The sequence below is a fragment of the Eulemur rufifrons genome, chromosome 19, assembly GCF_041146395.1.
Source record: "Eulemur rufifrons isolate Redbay chromosome 19, OSU_ERuf_1, whole genome shotgun sequence".
In the NCBI taxonomy this organism is placed as follows: Eukaryota; Metazoa; Chordata; class Mammalia; order Primates; family Lemuridae; genus Eulemur; species Eulemur rufifrons.
The window spans coordinates 94,711,829-94,726,942 of record NC_091001.1 but is presented as its reverse complement, the minus strand read 5'-3'; the positions used below and the strand labels follow the sequence as shown (position 1 = coordinate 94,726,942).

Sequence of the window (15,114 nt, the reverse complement as noted above, 5' to 3'; positions counted from 1 at the left end):
ACTGCAGGGTTTTGCCCAGGGGGCCACCCATCACGTAACATGTATGCTACGGCATGGCAGCGTGAGTTGACTCCACACCACGAGGCTCCCAAGGTGAAGAGACATGTGAGTTACATATGCTTCATGAGGCCCCAGGCTCAAAACTGGCGTTACTTAAATATAACTCAAATGGCAGTTAATGTGTTTAAAGATAAATAATATAAAGTGTAGCCCAACAGTGAATGTAAACATTCAGAAAAAAACAATTGCACATTGAAGAAGTGAGTTATTCAAACAAACTAGAATCAAATTACTCCTGACGATTTCCTGTACTAACTTCAGTCTTTAAGCTGTGTAGATAGATAATTTGATCTCCAAGTCCCCAAAAGATACTTGATTATGAATGCTATTTTTCATCATTTTAAAGTATTGAAGATTGAATATAATGGAAGAGAAAAAATTCTTAATATTGCTTATAGGATCATTACTGTCATTAGATTAAACCTTATAATTTATAATGGCAGAATTTATGTGTTTTCTGCAAGTATTTTTATCTTTTAATTTTCATTTATTTGTTTATTTATTTATTCTGGGACAGAGTCTTGCTCTGTCACCCAGACTGGAGTGCTGTAGTGCCATCATAGGTCACTGCAGCCTTGAACTCCTGGGCTCCAGCGATCTTCTTTACTCAGTCTCCTAGCACTACAGGCATGTGCCACCATACCTGGCTAATTTTTAAATTTTTTATAGCGATCAGTTTCACTGTGTTGCCCAGCCACTGTGTGGTCTTGAACTCCTGGCCCCAAGCTATCCTCCTGCCTTGGCCTCCCAAAGTGCTGGGATTATACGCATGAGCTACTGTACCCAATCTTTAAAAATAACTACTGTGCTGTGGGCCAGAAAAGATTATACTGTAAGGGAAATATTTTAGTATCTTTTTTAAAATGTGCCGAAAGGATTTTTCATATTGAAAGGCAAAGGTGGATGTATTCTTAAAACTTGTACAAAAATAAAATTACTATTCAATTGGTAGTGCAACTTTGTTGTTTAGTTTATAAGCTGGTATTTTTATTGGCCCCTAAAAATAAAGAGGAATAATCAACCGAGTGATTTATATTAAATACATCTGAGTTTAAGTTTCTATCTGGTTATTTTTCACATTCATAAAGTTTTGGGAAAAAGTAATTTTATTTTCAAATAAATTTTGAAATTTTTTTCAAATTTTATTTTCATTTTATTTTCAAATGACTGTAGCCCTTCAGAGTGGCCATCTAGGGAAGTTGTACATTTATTTCAACTATGCTTCCATCGTTAAGCTACTTTTGTAGGTTCTTTTTCAGAATTGCTTCAGAGCCAGTTTTAGAAGTATGAAAGAAATTTAGCCTCCTTAACTTTACTTTATAAACCAAAAACCGAATTTTTTAAAAAACTAAATAAAGACAAGTTATTTTCTCAGTTGACTTCGTATTAGTATTTTATTAACTTATGAAGCCAATACTGCTGTTATGCAGTTGAAGTTATGACTTGTAAGTTCATAATTTATCTCATACAATAAATCTGTGTCAAGAGCAAAGAATGTTGCATAAACTTTGTGAAGTAATAGATTTAAACAAACCAAACTGTTGAGACATGACTTAACAAAGACTTTTAAATTTGCATTTTATCTGAACTTGAGTGCAATGCATTGTGCTCTTCTGCAGGTGAAAGTTATGGTATACCAGTTCTAGAGGAAACACTCTACCTTTGTGAAGGAAAGAAAACCATCTGGTATCAGAAAAAGGCCAAAAGTGGGCTCTTTTTTGTAAATAACAGAGTGAAAGCTAAGAGTCCATATTTAAAATATGATCATAAAACTACTCTTTTACAGTTCTTGCCACAAGACTAGAGACCTGTTTTGGATGACATACCTACTTTTAAAAGTCACGATACACTTCTTTGAGAGAAGTAATTGAAGCACTGTTGGTGTTTGTTGTTAGCTGGCATATAAGTTTTATTGTGAGGTAAATGAATTATTTGTTTTAGGGAAAGTCTTACTGTCTTGCCTCCATGACCATTGAAGACTTTTATTTTGTTCTATAAGACAGTGTTTTATCTATACGGATAGGTTTTTATTTACCTTATTAAATATTATAAATTTTTGGGTTTTTTAAAGTTGGTTTTTAAAAAATCTTTTCTCTCCTCTCCTTCTGTTTTTTTAAAGCTGCACATCGTTGACTCCTGGACCCAATTGTGACCGATTTAAACTGCACATACCATATGCTGGAGAGACATTAAAATGTAAGTAAATGATGATAATTTGACTCAAAATATAGATTACAGTGTTAGTTATTAGACTTTGTACTTTAGTTTTTATTTCTGGCTCTTAGTTGTTATCTCCTAAGATATTGATCACTAGCATTTACCACTTTTCTTATCTGCTATTAAATCCTAGTTCTATTAAAAGTAAGGCAATTGGCAGGGAATAAGTGGTGGTCAAAGAGGCATGCATAGAAATTCTTAATCTTTAGGCATATACAGTAATTCTTATATATTTTTTCTTCATAGGCAGCTCTTATGTGATACTCCAATAAAGAGAATTCACTGCTTTAGAATACGTGGCTATTTAGAAACGAGTTTTAGGTAGGAATGACTGCTGTCCACTGCTACTGCTAAGTAAGCCCATTTTGGAACCACTGTTGCTGAGAACCATTGTCATTGGTGTATTTCCCGTTGCTACCTCAGTGTGATAGTCCTACCTCAAAGACTCTTGGCATGAAGTGTCAACATGTTATCTTCTTTATAGCAAGGGGCAGAAATGCAAATGTCCTACAAGGGCCAGACTGGTAACATAAATGAGGGAAGCATGCTAGTTGTGACAAATTGGGATACACCATCTGAGTATCTGCCTCTACTGATTTATGGAGAGAAGGTGGAGGTTTGAATTTTTATATGATTCAGTTTTAGATGTTGGCTGCTTTTTCAAAATTAAAAACATAGTGTTGGCAACCATTATGCAGGCTAAACGACATGTGTCTATGGGCTGGCTGGAACTCCTGGATCACAGGTTTGTGACTTCAGATGGATAGCAATGCGAGGTCTACCATTGACCTTAGCCCACCATCTATAGCAGCTGTCTAGGCTGCATCAGCCTTTTTCTGCCACAATTACCAGTACTGAAGCTCTAGCCTAAGTGTGCAAATAACAATAGCTTAGATTGGTTAGTATTGGTAATCTCACCAGGAATTTCCTCTCTTGAACCTGTACTTGTGGTGAATAGGGTATTAAAGTCTCTCTGTTCTTAAAAAGAGGAATAAAGAACATGGTTATTAAAGATGGGACAGGTGGGTAAATAGTGCCTTTTGGAGTATGGAATGTGTGTTTTACCATGGACTGTGTGTTTTTACCATTACACGCCAGGAGAGGCCCCAATTCAGGACAGTAGTCTGAGTTCTCAGTACTGCATTCTGTAGAATCACTTTATATTAATTTATCAAATACAACATTAAATGAGATATTTAGGGTATGCTGACTTGTCAACCTTGCATTATGAGACCATTTTCTGGAAACCATTAAAATATAAAAGAATTGCACCTGTCTGAGGCAGTAGAACAGATTAGATTGTTACTTTAAAAAAAATTAACTAAATTTAAAAGAAGTGATCAAAATAAATCATTCACATGGTTAAAAATGTAATTAATACTGAAATTTTTTAATATATGAAAACAGTAGTCTTCTGTCCCATTTCTCCCTTTTGCTAGTCCTATTTCATCAGGGAATTGCTTACAAATTTTAATTGTTTCAGTTTAATTCTTCTGGGGATGATCTCCGTATCTCTAAATAATATGCTTTTGTCTGTTTCTTGACTTATCAGTTTTAGACATTGTTATCTTTTGACTTCCTGCTCTGATACATGAGGCATTAGGCTATTTTCACTATACGCCTTTTCTCTCTTTCTTCTTCCTCTTTAATATAATTATATCACCATTATTGGTTCCTATGTTGGTTACCATGTCACTCAAAAAAATTTACTTTTTCTTTTTTTAAGGATCACTTTAAGCATTGTATTATACAGTTAAATGAACAGCTCCTAAAAATTCTTAGTAATAGCAAGAATTAGAACTCTTATTATTTAAGGATGCTCTTTTTACAGTCATAATGAACACTTAGTATGGTATACTTTTATTTAGTTTCCCATTAACTGTAGATAGTGTCTTTTGGCTCTGCACTTTCTAAGGTGAAGATATTAGCCCTTGCCCTTCCTTCCGTTCCTCTTCCTTCACCTCCCAACTTTTATCTTCTGTTATTTTCCTTTTGCATTTTCAAGATTAAAATCTTGAAATCTATCTGTTCTAAATCTATATTTGTCTCCTGTGCTTTGTCTATAAATTGCTTGAATGATTGATCTGTGGGCCTGTTCCTACATAATTATCACAGTGGGATTTACCTTTGTTATTCTCTTGGATTTGACCTTGTTTTATAGAATCAGTGTATTGTAGAGTCTATGTTTTATAGAATTATTTCTTGATACACACGTTATCCCTACTTATCTTGCTGGAATCTGATCTCAAATAACTAGCTTAGATTCTGTTCCTTTCTCCACCCTTCTGCCTTTCCTATATCCTTCCTGATATTTTTCTTTATTATCATGGTCAGAATTTGGTATCTGAATTTTCCTTGCTCCCTCTTCCAACTTAGTTGATAAAGCAGCCAGCAGGGTTTGAGAGGATTGACTCCAGTTTTGAAAGAAAATTCTACTGTGGACAAAATGCCATCAAACAGCATCTCATGCTATGAAAAAATCTTTCCTGCAGCAATCAATGCAGCAAACTTCATTGTGGTCTTATTTTAAGAAATTTCCACAGCCACCCCAGCCTTCAGCAACCACCACCCTGATCAGTCAGCAGCATCAACATCAAGTGAAGACCCTCCACCAGCAAAGACTTTACAACTCTCTGAAGGCTCAGATGATTGTTAGCATTTTTTAGCAATAAGGCATTTTTAATTAAGGTATATACATTGTTATTTTTAGACATAATGTTATTGTACACTGAATAGATTACATTATAGTGTAAACATAACTTTTATATGCATTGGGAAAACAGAAACTCATGTGACTTGCTTTGTTGTGATATTCGCTTTACTGCAGTGATCTGGAACTAATCCTGCAATATCTCTGACATGTACCTGTACTTTAAATCATATCTAGGTTCTTATAATACCTAGTACAATGTAAATGCTATGTAAATAGTTGTTATTAATATATCATATTGTTTAGGGAATAATGATAACAAAGTCTGTGCATACTCAGTACAGATGCAATTTTTTTTGAATATTTTCAGTCAGTGGGTGGTTAAATCTCAGATGCTAAACCCATGGATATGGAGGGCCAATTGTAGCCATTCTTTTTTTTTTTTCTCAATTAATTTTTTTTCTTTTTTTAAAATTTCAGAATATTATGGGGGAACAAACATTTTGGTTATCAAATAACCCCATTAAAAAGTGGGCAAACGATGTGAACAGAAACTTTGCAAAAGAAGACGGAATAATGGCCAGCCATTCTTTTTTAAAATTTTTTATTTATTAATTTTTTTTCCAATTGTAGCCATTCTAACTGGAATGATAGCTCCTTGTGGTTTTGATTTCCCTGATCATTAATGATGTTGAACATTTTTTCATATACCTGTAGGCCATTTGTATGTCTTCTTTTGAGAGGAAGACAGGTCTGTTCAAGTCTTTTGTCCATTTTTAAATCAGATTATTTTTTTTCTATTGATTTATTTGAGTTCTTTATATATTCTGGGTATTAACCTCTTGGCAGATACATAGTTTGCAAATATTTTCTCCTACTCTGTAGGTTTTTTCTTCACTCGGTTGATTGTTTCCTTTGCTATGCAGAAACTTTTTAGTTTGATGTAATCTCATTTGCCTCTTTTTGCTTTTGTTGCCTATGCTTTTGAGAGCTTACCCAAAAAATTCTTGCCCAGACCAATGTCATGAATTGTTTTCCCTGTTTTCTTCTAGTAGTTTCATAGTTTCTGGACTTACATTTAAGTCTTCAATCCATTTTGACTTGATTTTCATATATGTTGAGAGCTAGGGGTTTCGTGTTATTCCTCTGCATGTGAATATCTAGTTTTCCCAGCACCATTTATTTATTTATGTATTGTTTTCAATTTTTTAAATTTATTATGTTATTTTTTATTATTATTTCAATAGATTTAGGGAGTACAAGTATTTTTTGTTATATATATGAATCGGATAGTGGTGAAGTCAGGGCTTTTACTGTACCTTCATCAGAATAGTGTACATTGTACCCAGCAGGTAATTTTTAATCCCTCACCCCCCTTCTACCCTCCTCTTTTATTAGTTTTCCATGTCTGTTATTCCACTTTATGTCCATTATACCCATCATTTAGCTCCCACTTGTAAGTGAAAACATATGGTATTTATTTTTCCATTCCTGAATTCCTGAGATACTACAGTTAGGATAATGGTCTCCAGTTCTATCCAAGTTGCTACAAAAGGCATTATTTCATCCCTTCTATGGCTGAGTAGTATTCCATGGGTGGTGTGTGTGTGTGTGTGTGTGTGCGCGTGTGTGTGCATGTGTGTATGTTTGTGTGTATATAGATATATTTTTATATATATACACATATAAATATCCACATATAAACATTTTCTTTATTCACTCATTGGCTTATGGACACTTAGGTTGATTCCATATCTTTGCAGTTGTGAATTGTGTTGTGATAAACATTCAGGTGATGGTTTCTTTTTGATATAATGACTTCTTTTCCTTTAGATAGGTACCTAGTAGTGGGATTGCCAGATTGAATGGTAGGTCTAATTTTAGTTCTTTCAGGAATCTCTCTACTGTTTTTCATAGAGGTTGTACCAATTTACATTCCCACCAACAGTGTATAAGTGTTCTGTTTTCACTACATATGTGCAACATTTATTGGTTTTTGACTTATTAATAATGGCCATTCTGACAGGGTTAGGTGGTATCTCATTGTGGTTGTAATTTGGATTTTGCTGATGATTAGTGATGTTGTACATTTTTTTCACATATTTCTTGGCCATTTGTATGTCTTTTGAAAAACATCTGCTCATGTCTTTTGCCCACTTATTGATGGGGTTATTTGGTTTTTTTTCTTGCTGATTTGTTTGAGTTTTTTGTAGCTTCTGGATATTACTCCATTGTCAGATGCATAGTTTGCAAATATTTCCTCCCATTCTGTAGGTTGTCTGTTTACTCTGTTGATTATTTCCTTTGCTATGCAGAAACTTTTAAATTAATAATTAAGAACTTAATAATAAATAAATAAAAATAATTTTTTGTTGTTGCTATATTTGCTTTTGGGGTCTTAGTCATAAATTCTTTGCCTAGGGCAGGTCCAGAAGATTTTTTTCCAGTGTTTTCTTCTCAAATTTGTATGGTTTCAGGTCTCACATTTAAGTCTTTAATCCATCTTGAGTTATGGATTTTTGTATATGGTGAGAGATAGGGATCCAGTTTCATTCTTCTGCATGCGGCTTTCCAATTTTCCCAGCACTATTTATTGAATAGGGTGTCCTTTTCCTAGTGTATGTATTTGTCTGCTTTGTCAAAAATCAATTGGTCATAACTATATTGTTTTATTTCTGAGTTCTCTTTTCTGTTCCATTGATCTATGTGTTTACCATTATACCAGTACCATGCTATTTTGGTTAGTTCAGCCTTGTAGTTTAATTTGATGTCCAGCAATGTATTGATGCCTCCAGATTTGTTCTTTTTGCTTAGGATTGGTTTGTCTATTTCAGTTCCTTTTTGCTTCTATACGGAATTTAGGATTGCTTTTTCTAGTTCTGTGAAAAATGACATTGGTATTTTGGTGGGAGTTGCATTGAATCTGTAAATCACTTTGGATAGTATATACATTTTAACAATATTGATTCTTCTAATCTATGAGCATGGAATGTTTTCCATTTGTTTGTGTCATCTATGATTTCTAATATCAGTGTTTTGTATTTCTCCTTGTAGAGATCTTTCACTTCTTACATTAAGTATATTCCTAGGTATTTTATTTTCTTTGCAGCTATTGTAAATGGCCTCAAGTTCTTGATTTGACTGAGTTTGACTTTTATTAGTGTATAGAAATGCTATTGATTTAGAGGAGTCCTTAGGGTTTTCAAGGTACAAGATCATATCATTGGCAGTCAGGGATAGTTTTACTTCCTCTTTTCTAATTTGGATGTCCTTTATTTTTTTCTCTTGTCTGATTGCTCTGACTCGTACTTCCAATAGTATGTTGAACAGAAATGGTGACAGTGGGCATTCTTGTCTTGTTCCAGTTTTCAGGGGGAAATGCTTTCAATTTTTCCCCATTCAGTATGATGTTAGCCATGGGTTTGTCATATATGGCTTTATTATTTTGAGGTATGCTCCTTCTGTGCCTAATTTGTTGAGGATTTTCATCATGAAGGGGTGCTAGATTTTATCAAATGCTTTTTCTGCATCTTTTGAGATGATCGTATGGTTTTTGTTTTTAATTCTGTTTATGTGGTAAATCACATTTATTCCTTTGTGTATGTTGAACTATCCTTCCAACCCTGGGATGAAATCTACTTGATTGTGGTGAATTATCTTTTTGATGTACTGTTGGATTCGATGGGCTAGTACTTTGTTGAGGATTTTTGCATCTATATTTATGAGGGATATTGGTCTGTAGTTTCCTTTTTTTATTGTGTTCTTTCCTGGTTTTGGTATCAGGGTGATACTGGCTTTGTAGAATGAGTTGGGAAGGATTCCCTCCTTCTTGATTTTATAAAACAGTTTCAGTAGGATAGGTCCCAGTTCTTCCTGGTGGGTCTGGTAGTATTCGGCTGTGAATCTGTCTGGTCCTGGGCTTTGTTGTTGTTATTGTTGTTGGGAGATTTTTTTTTACTGTTTCAATCTCACTACTTATTGGTCTGTTCAGGATTTCTCTTTCTTCCTGATTCAAGCTTGGGAGGTTGTGTGTTTCCAAAATTTATCCATTTCCTTTAGATTTTCTGGTTTGTGTGTGTACAAGTTTTCATAGTAGTCTCAGATGGTATTTTGTATTTCTGTGGTATCTGTTGTAATGTCTCCTTTTTCATTTCTGATTGAGCTTATTTGAATTCTTTTGCTTCTGTTCCTTGTTAATCTAGCTAGTGGTCTGTTGATTTATCTTTTCAAAGAACTAACTTTTCATTTCATTGATCCTTTGTATTTTTTTATTTTTTTATTTCCATTTTGTTTAGCTCATTGTTATTTTTCTTCTGCTAGCTTTGGGTTTGGTTTGTTCTTCTTTTTCTAGTTCGTTGAGGTGTCACCTGAGGTTGGATTTGTGATCTTTCTGTCTTTTTGATGTAGACATTTAGTGCTATAAACTTCCCTCTTAGCACTGCTTTTGCTATATCCCAAAGATTTTGGTAGCTTGTGTCGCTTTTGTCATTCAATTTGAAAAGTTTTTTTGATTTGCATCTTGATTTTGCCATTGTTCTAAAGATTGTTCAGCAGCAGGTTATTTTATTTCCATGCATTTGTGTGGTTTTGAGAGTTTCTCTTTGAATTGAGTTCTAGTTTTATTCCATTGTGGTCTGAGAAGGTACATGGTGTGATTTCAATTCTTTAAAATTTGCTGAGACTTGTTTTGTGGCCTAACATATGATCTATCTTGGAAAATATTCCATGTGCCAATGAGAAGAATGTATATTCTGTAGTTTTTGGATAAAATGTTCCATAAATGTCTATTAAGTCCATTGTTCTAGAGTCCCATTTAAGTCTAGTGTTTCTTTGTTGATTTTCTGACTCGATGATCTGTCTGACTGTGTCAGAGTGTTGAATGAAGTCCTCGGCTATTAATCATGTTCCAGCACCATTTCTTGAAGAGTCTGTCCTTTCTGTTTATTTGGCACCTTTGCTAAAGATCATTTGGGTGTGGGTGTGTGAATTTATTTTTGGGCTCTCCATCAATTTTTATAACCTTAAATATATCCAAGATCAGTAAGGTCATAGTTAAGTATCATAATATTTATGATTGAATTCAGCCTCTCATACAACCAAAATAATATTCATCTTTAGATGAACATATACAATTCTCAACGATAAATGTTTTAACAAATGTAGTTTTCTAAAACAAACTACTTAATTGCAGGGTTATATACTTTAACAGCCCTTGGAAGATACTATCACAGCAAACAGAAAAGCTCTTTGCCTTTTTAAAGAAACAGAATTTAGAGTTAAACCTAATTTTATGGCTAGAAGAAAATAAGTATAGATTGAAATTGTATTCTATGGTAAATAGTAGATAGATATTCTCTAACTTTCTCCTTTTTCTCTCTAAGCAAAGGGTAATGACTAACTCAGTGCTTTGCAATCTTAAAACTTTTATGTAACCAACTTCTTTATCTAAAATTTTTCATTAAATCCTGTTGGAAATTTGTGGTGTGTTGTTTAAACTAAAATTTTAACCAAGGCTGAATCAAAGTATTTTAAATTTACAGTAATTTTATTTTATAACTTTAAACTCAGTGAAGTTAGAGATGGAGACTGTTTTGTTCATGAAATTAAATCTTCAGTCCCTAGCACAGTAAAGAGATTCAATTAAATATTTGTTGAAGGAATGGAATGAATGCATGCATGCATGAATTAATGAATCTTAGTGTTCAGATTTTTGTTGGTTGAAGTATAGTGTTGTAAAGAACGTGGCATTCATTACTTCTATCAGTCTTTGCCAACAGAAATCAGTCTTTACAAGTTATTTATTATACAAGGAATTTGTAATTGGAACATTGCTCTTAACAATTCAGAAAACAGGAAGAACGTACAGTACTGTGCAGATTTGGAGTCTGAATTAATTTTGTCTTTATGTATTTTATTCTGCCCTCTGAAAGCAGACTAATGAAAATAGCATGTAACTAAAATTTATATATTAAAATGCTTTTTTATTAGAAAACAGTACTTTTATAAATCTGTTTCATCTATGAATAAAGGATACTTTGTGCAGTTAATGAGAATGACCCTGAAAGACAAACGATAGGGCATATTTCTACCTGTGAATTCATGAATTGATGCCTACAGAATTACCCACATTCAGATTTAAATAATTGAAAGAAAAAAGACCAGAAGATTACAGTACATTAGGAATGATGCTGCTGTTTCCTCAACTCTTTTAATGTGAGGAGACAACTGTTGGCCAATGAAGGAGTTGCCAGTTCGTGTAATATACTATTGAAAAATGTCAAAAGATGTTGTAAGTAAAGAGAAATCCTTGAATTTCGCAACTGCAGAAGATAGTAACTTGTACTTACTTAAACAGGGTTGGAAATATGAATCTTTAGTGATCAAGATTGACTTGAATAAAATATATGTTAAGGTCTAGGATGGTGCCACTGAAGTGAAAATTTACTAGTGATAGCAAAATTCACACAGGAAGAGGCATGAGTCTTATATAAACACATATTTGTAAAAATAGCCACCCTAGTAACTCTCTATAGTACTTTTTTTTTTTTTTGAGACAGAGTCTCTGTTGCCTGGGCTAGTGTGCTGTGGCATCAGCTAGCTCACAGCAACCTCAAACTCCTGAGTTCAAGGAATCTTCCTGCCTTAGTCTCCCTAGTAGCTGAGACTACAGGCGCTCGCCACCACGCCTGGTTAAATTTTTTTTGTTTCTATTTTTAGTTGCCTCATTAATTTTTTTTCTACTTTTATAGAGACGAGGGTCTCACTACTGTTGCTCAGCATGATCTTGAACTCCTGACCTCAAGCAATCCTCCCTTCTTAGCCTCCCAGAGTGCTAGGATTACAGGTGTGGGCCACTGTGCCTGGCCTCCATAGAACCTTTAACTCTAGAAGAAATTACTGTGTTTGTCTTTTTTTGTGCACCCTATTTAAATAGGGTAGAGAGTGAGGCTATTTTGTGCATATTTTCTTTCCAGTCTCTAGCTCAGTGCCTGGCATTTAGAGAGGCTTAATAAGTGTGGGATGAATTAACCATGTTCATTCTTTGGATCTGGCAATGATGAGGTTTGATGAAGAGGTGACAGAACATCATTCTGTAAATTCTTTGAATAACACTGTATATGCAACTATGATCAGAGATTACTGAAATACTATAAGTTATATTGAACATGTTTGTGGCCAGCAAATCAGTTTTCTAACATTAGTTTGAAATTTGAAATTATCTTTTGTTTAAAAATTTTATGTTTCATACTAACAATTTATTTGAATGAGGGACTATTTGGTTATAAGAAACCCATTGGAACTGACACAAATTAAAGAGTTTGTTTATTTGCCTTTATAAGGAATCAAGTAAATTCCATGATGCTCAAGAGCAGGAAGGATAGCCAGGCTTTGTAGGGTTTGGAACCAGAGACTAGAACCCTGGTAAATGCCATAGTACCCATTCAGCATCTGTGTTTGTGTTTTTCTGTGTCTCTCTCCTGCAGCATATTCTAGTGTCACTTTATTCTTTTCCTCCCAGATTTCTGTTTTTTTTTCCGCATTGGGTAGAAGTGACTTCCTAAGTCTCCTACATGGTGACTTAATTCAAGGCTACCAGAGAGGAAGTCACTGAATCTAAATTCCTGGGAGAAAGGGTATTTTTGGCAGCTTGGACCAAGTGTTCATTTGTGATCCATATGACCAGGAGTCTTGGGTCATGTATTAATATTATCAGCCTGGGCCGGGCATGGTGGCTCACGCCTGTAATTCTAGCGCTCTGGGAGGCCGAGGCGGGAGAATCGCTCAAGGTCAGGAGTTCGAGACCAGCCTGAGCAAGAATGAGACCCCCGGCTCTACTAAAAATGTAGAAAGAAATGAGCCAGACAACTAAAAATATATAGAAAAAATTAGCCAGGCATGGTGGCACATGCCTGTAGCCCCAGCTACTTGGGAGGCTGAGGCAGAAGTATTGCTTGAGCCCAGGAGTTTGAGGTTGCTGTGAGCTAGGTTGACGCCATGGCACTCTAGCCCGGGTGACAGAGCGAGACTCTGTCTCAAAAAAAAAAAAAAAGCTTAAAAAAAAAATATTATCAGCCTGGTTATTAGAGGCCAGTTTTAACAAAAGGTAAACATGGGCTGGGCAGGTACCCAGGATGTGTCTGTTACTCTGTTTCAGGAATTCTTTCTAAAGAGCTTCCAAATGAAACTGTAGACACCTTCCCTTTGTCTTTAACAATAGAGGAATGCAGTTGTTTATCATCTGAGGGGAATGATGACTATTTCAAAGCCATTTGCAACTGAGTGGACAGGTCATGCCAAGAGAAATTATCTCTGAAGGTTTTGAGGTTGAAATACTTTATTTTCAGAGGAAAAAGTCTGACAAAAATAGATTATGATTTAGATAATACATTCTCTCCCATGTCCTCAGAGGAGCAGTGTAAAATTACTGTTCATTTCCAAGGATTCAATAATACATCACTAAATTTAAATATATATATATTTTGGAGAATGATTACAACAAAATGAAACCAATCTTAGAACTGCTATTTAAATGGAAGGCACTATTTGATTAAATAGTGGCCAAACATATGCAAAGATTTTTACAGACACATTGTAAATAGCATTCCGGAACTACTGAATGTACTTGAAATTCAACTTCATTTTTGAGCCATATTTCCTTGAGTGGTTTGGCTGCTGTTTGTGTGTGCGTGTGTATGTGGTTGTGTGTGGTTGTGTGTGCACGCACGCGCTCACGTGTGTGTATGTGTGTTTCAATACAAAGCTTCTCCATTGCAGATCTATTACATATTAATTTGTTCTAACCAATCAGTGTAGTAAGCTCAGAATCCTCTTTTTTTCTGCTCATTGTCCTCTAAAAACTTATGCAGCACAGTGTAGAGACACTGAGGGGCTTGGCACTGATGGCTCTGAAACAGAACTGATGAACAAACTAAGGGCACCTGTAGGATCCAGTGGTGTGACGTTGTGGCATCTGCTGAAAGATGTATTGAGACTCTATTGATTGAATCTCATCTGCAAGAATTTTTTACTTTACTTGCTTTGTTACCGTACCTTACATTTTGAGCCTTGGCCAATAGTTCTAAAAGCTGTTGGCATTTTTGTTGGGATGGCAATGTTATTTTATGAAAAATTTCTTGTACTATTTCAAATAAATAATCTGTTTGGGCAATGTTAACTGAGTAATCTTGCTGCTTTAATCCCTCCCAGCCCCACCTTCAGCATTTTGCTAGACTGAATCCCTTAGCTTAGCATTTAAGTCCAGTCATAGTCTGACATTCCAGCTTCCCAGTTCTCCCCAGTTGGAGTTCAGCTAACAACAATCTGTGTCAAAAGTAGCCTGGCACAACTGATTCGTTCATTGTACTTCCTGAATACCCTGCCTTTCCTCTTCTGCTTTTGCTCACACTGTTTTGGCTTTAGCAGGACAAACCAAGGAAATAATAAAATAGCCTGCCTTGAGACATATTTGGTTTTTCATTTGCATTCACAAATCTGCCACTTTAATGGATGTGCTCTCTATTTAGGAGGCTCCTTAGACCAGCTCTCTTCTAGTCTCGAAGATCACTTGCAAGCAGTGTAGGAGTTAACCATTTTTACTATAACTTGCAATAGTTGAGCTAAGTAAAAATTTGGATGCTGTCTAGGGACTTAGTATTTTGTATCATGCTGAAAGACATTATAATTTCCCTTGGTAGCATTGTCCATTTTACTTTTATTTTTATCTTTTAAAAAGATTCATTTAATTAAAGATTATCATCATCTAGCATTCAAGGTATTTTTAGAGGCTAATTAAGAAGGCAGGTCACCTTTGATTTAGTGTATGTTCTGAAAAGTGCTCATTGAAAGGCAAGTAAGAAGTGCTAATTTTGTGGATTAGGCATTATCTTTCCCTTAGATTTTTAGGATTCCTTTGTCTTGGTGTTTCAGAATATTTTATTTTCGTGGAATTCATGGGATATTAGAAATACCTTAAGGATAGCAACTTATACTAATTTAAATGTGTAAGGTCAGTTTAATTATACCTAACAGTGTAAGATCTGTCTTTGGTGCTGTTTATAGTTTATTAAAAAATGCCTGATATATAATTACTAAACTTATTGAGCATTTATTTATAGTTATGTTTATGTATAATATTTCATTTTATCAACACAATAACTCTGAGGTAGGAATTTATATCCCATTCTTTT

At 34.7% G+C, this 15,114-nt stretch overlaps 1 protein-coding gene across 3 annotated transcripts in view; it reads left to right on the top strand.

The window, feature by feature from the left end:
- BABAM2 (BRISC and BRCA1 A complex member 2) overlaps positions 1 to 15,114 on the top strand; it is a 395,148-nt gene that overhangs the window by 40,004 nt on the left and 340,030 nt on the right. For all 3 annotated transcript variants that reach the window (XM_069494165.1, XM_069494164.1, XM_069494163.1), the window contains exon 3: positions 2,180 to 2,256. In XM_069494165.1, the coding sequence (XP_069350266.1) occupies positions 2,180 to 2,256 (77 nt within the window). The remainder of the gene's footprint in view (positions 1 to 2,179; positions 2,257 to 15,114) is intronic.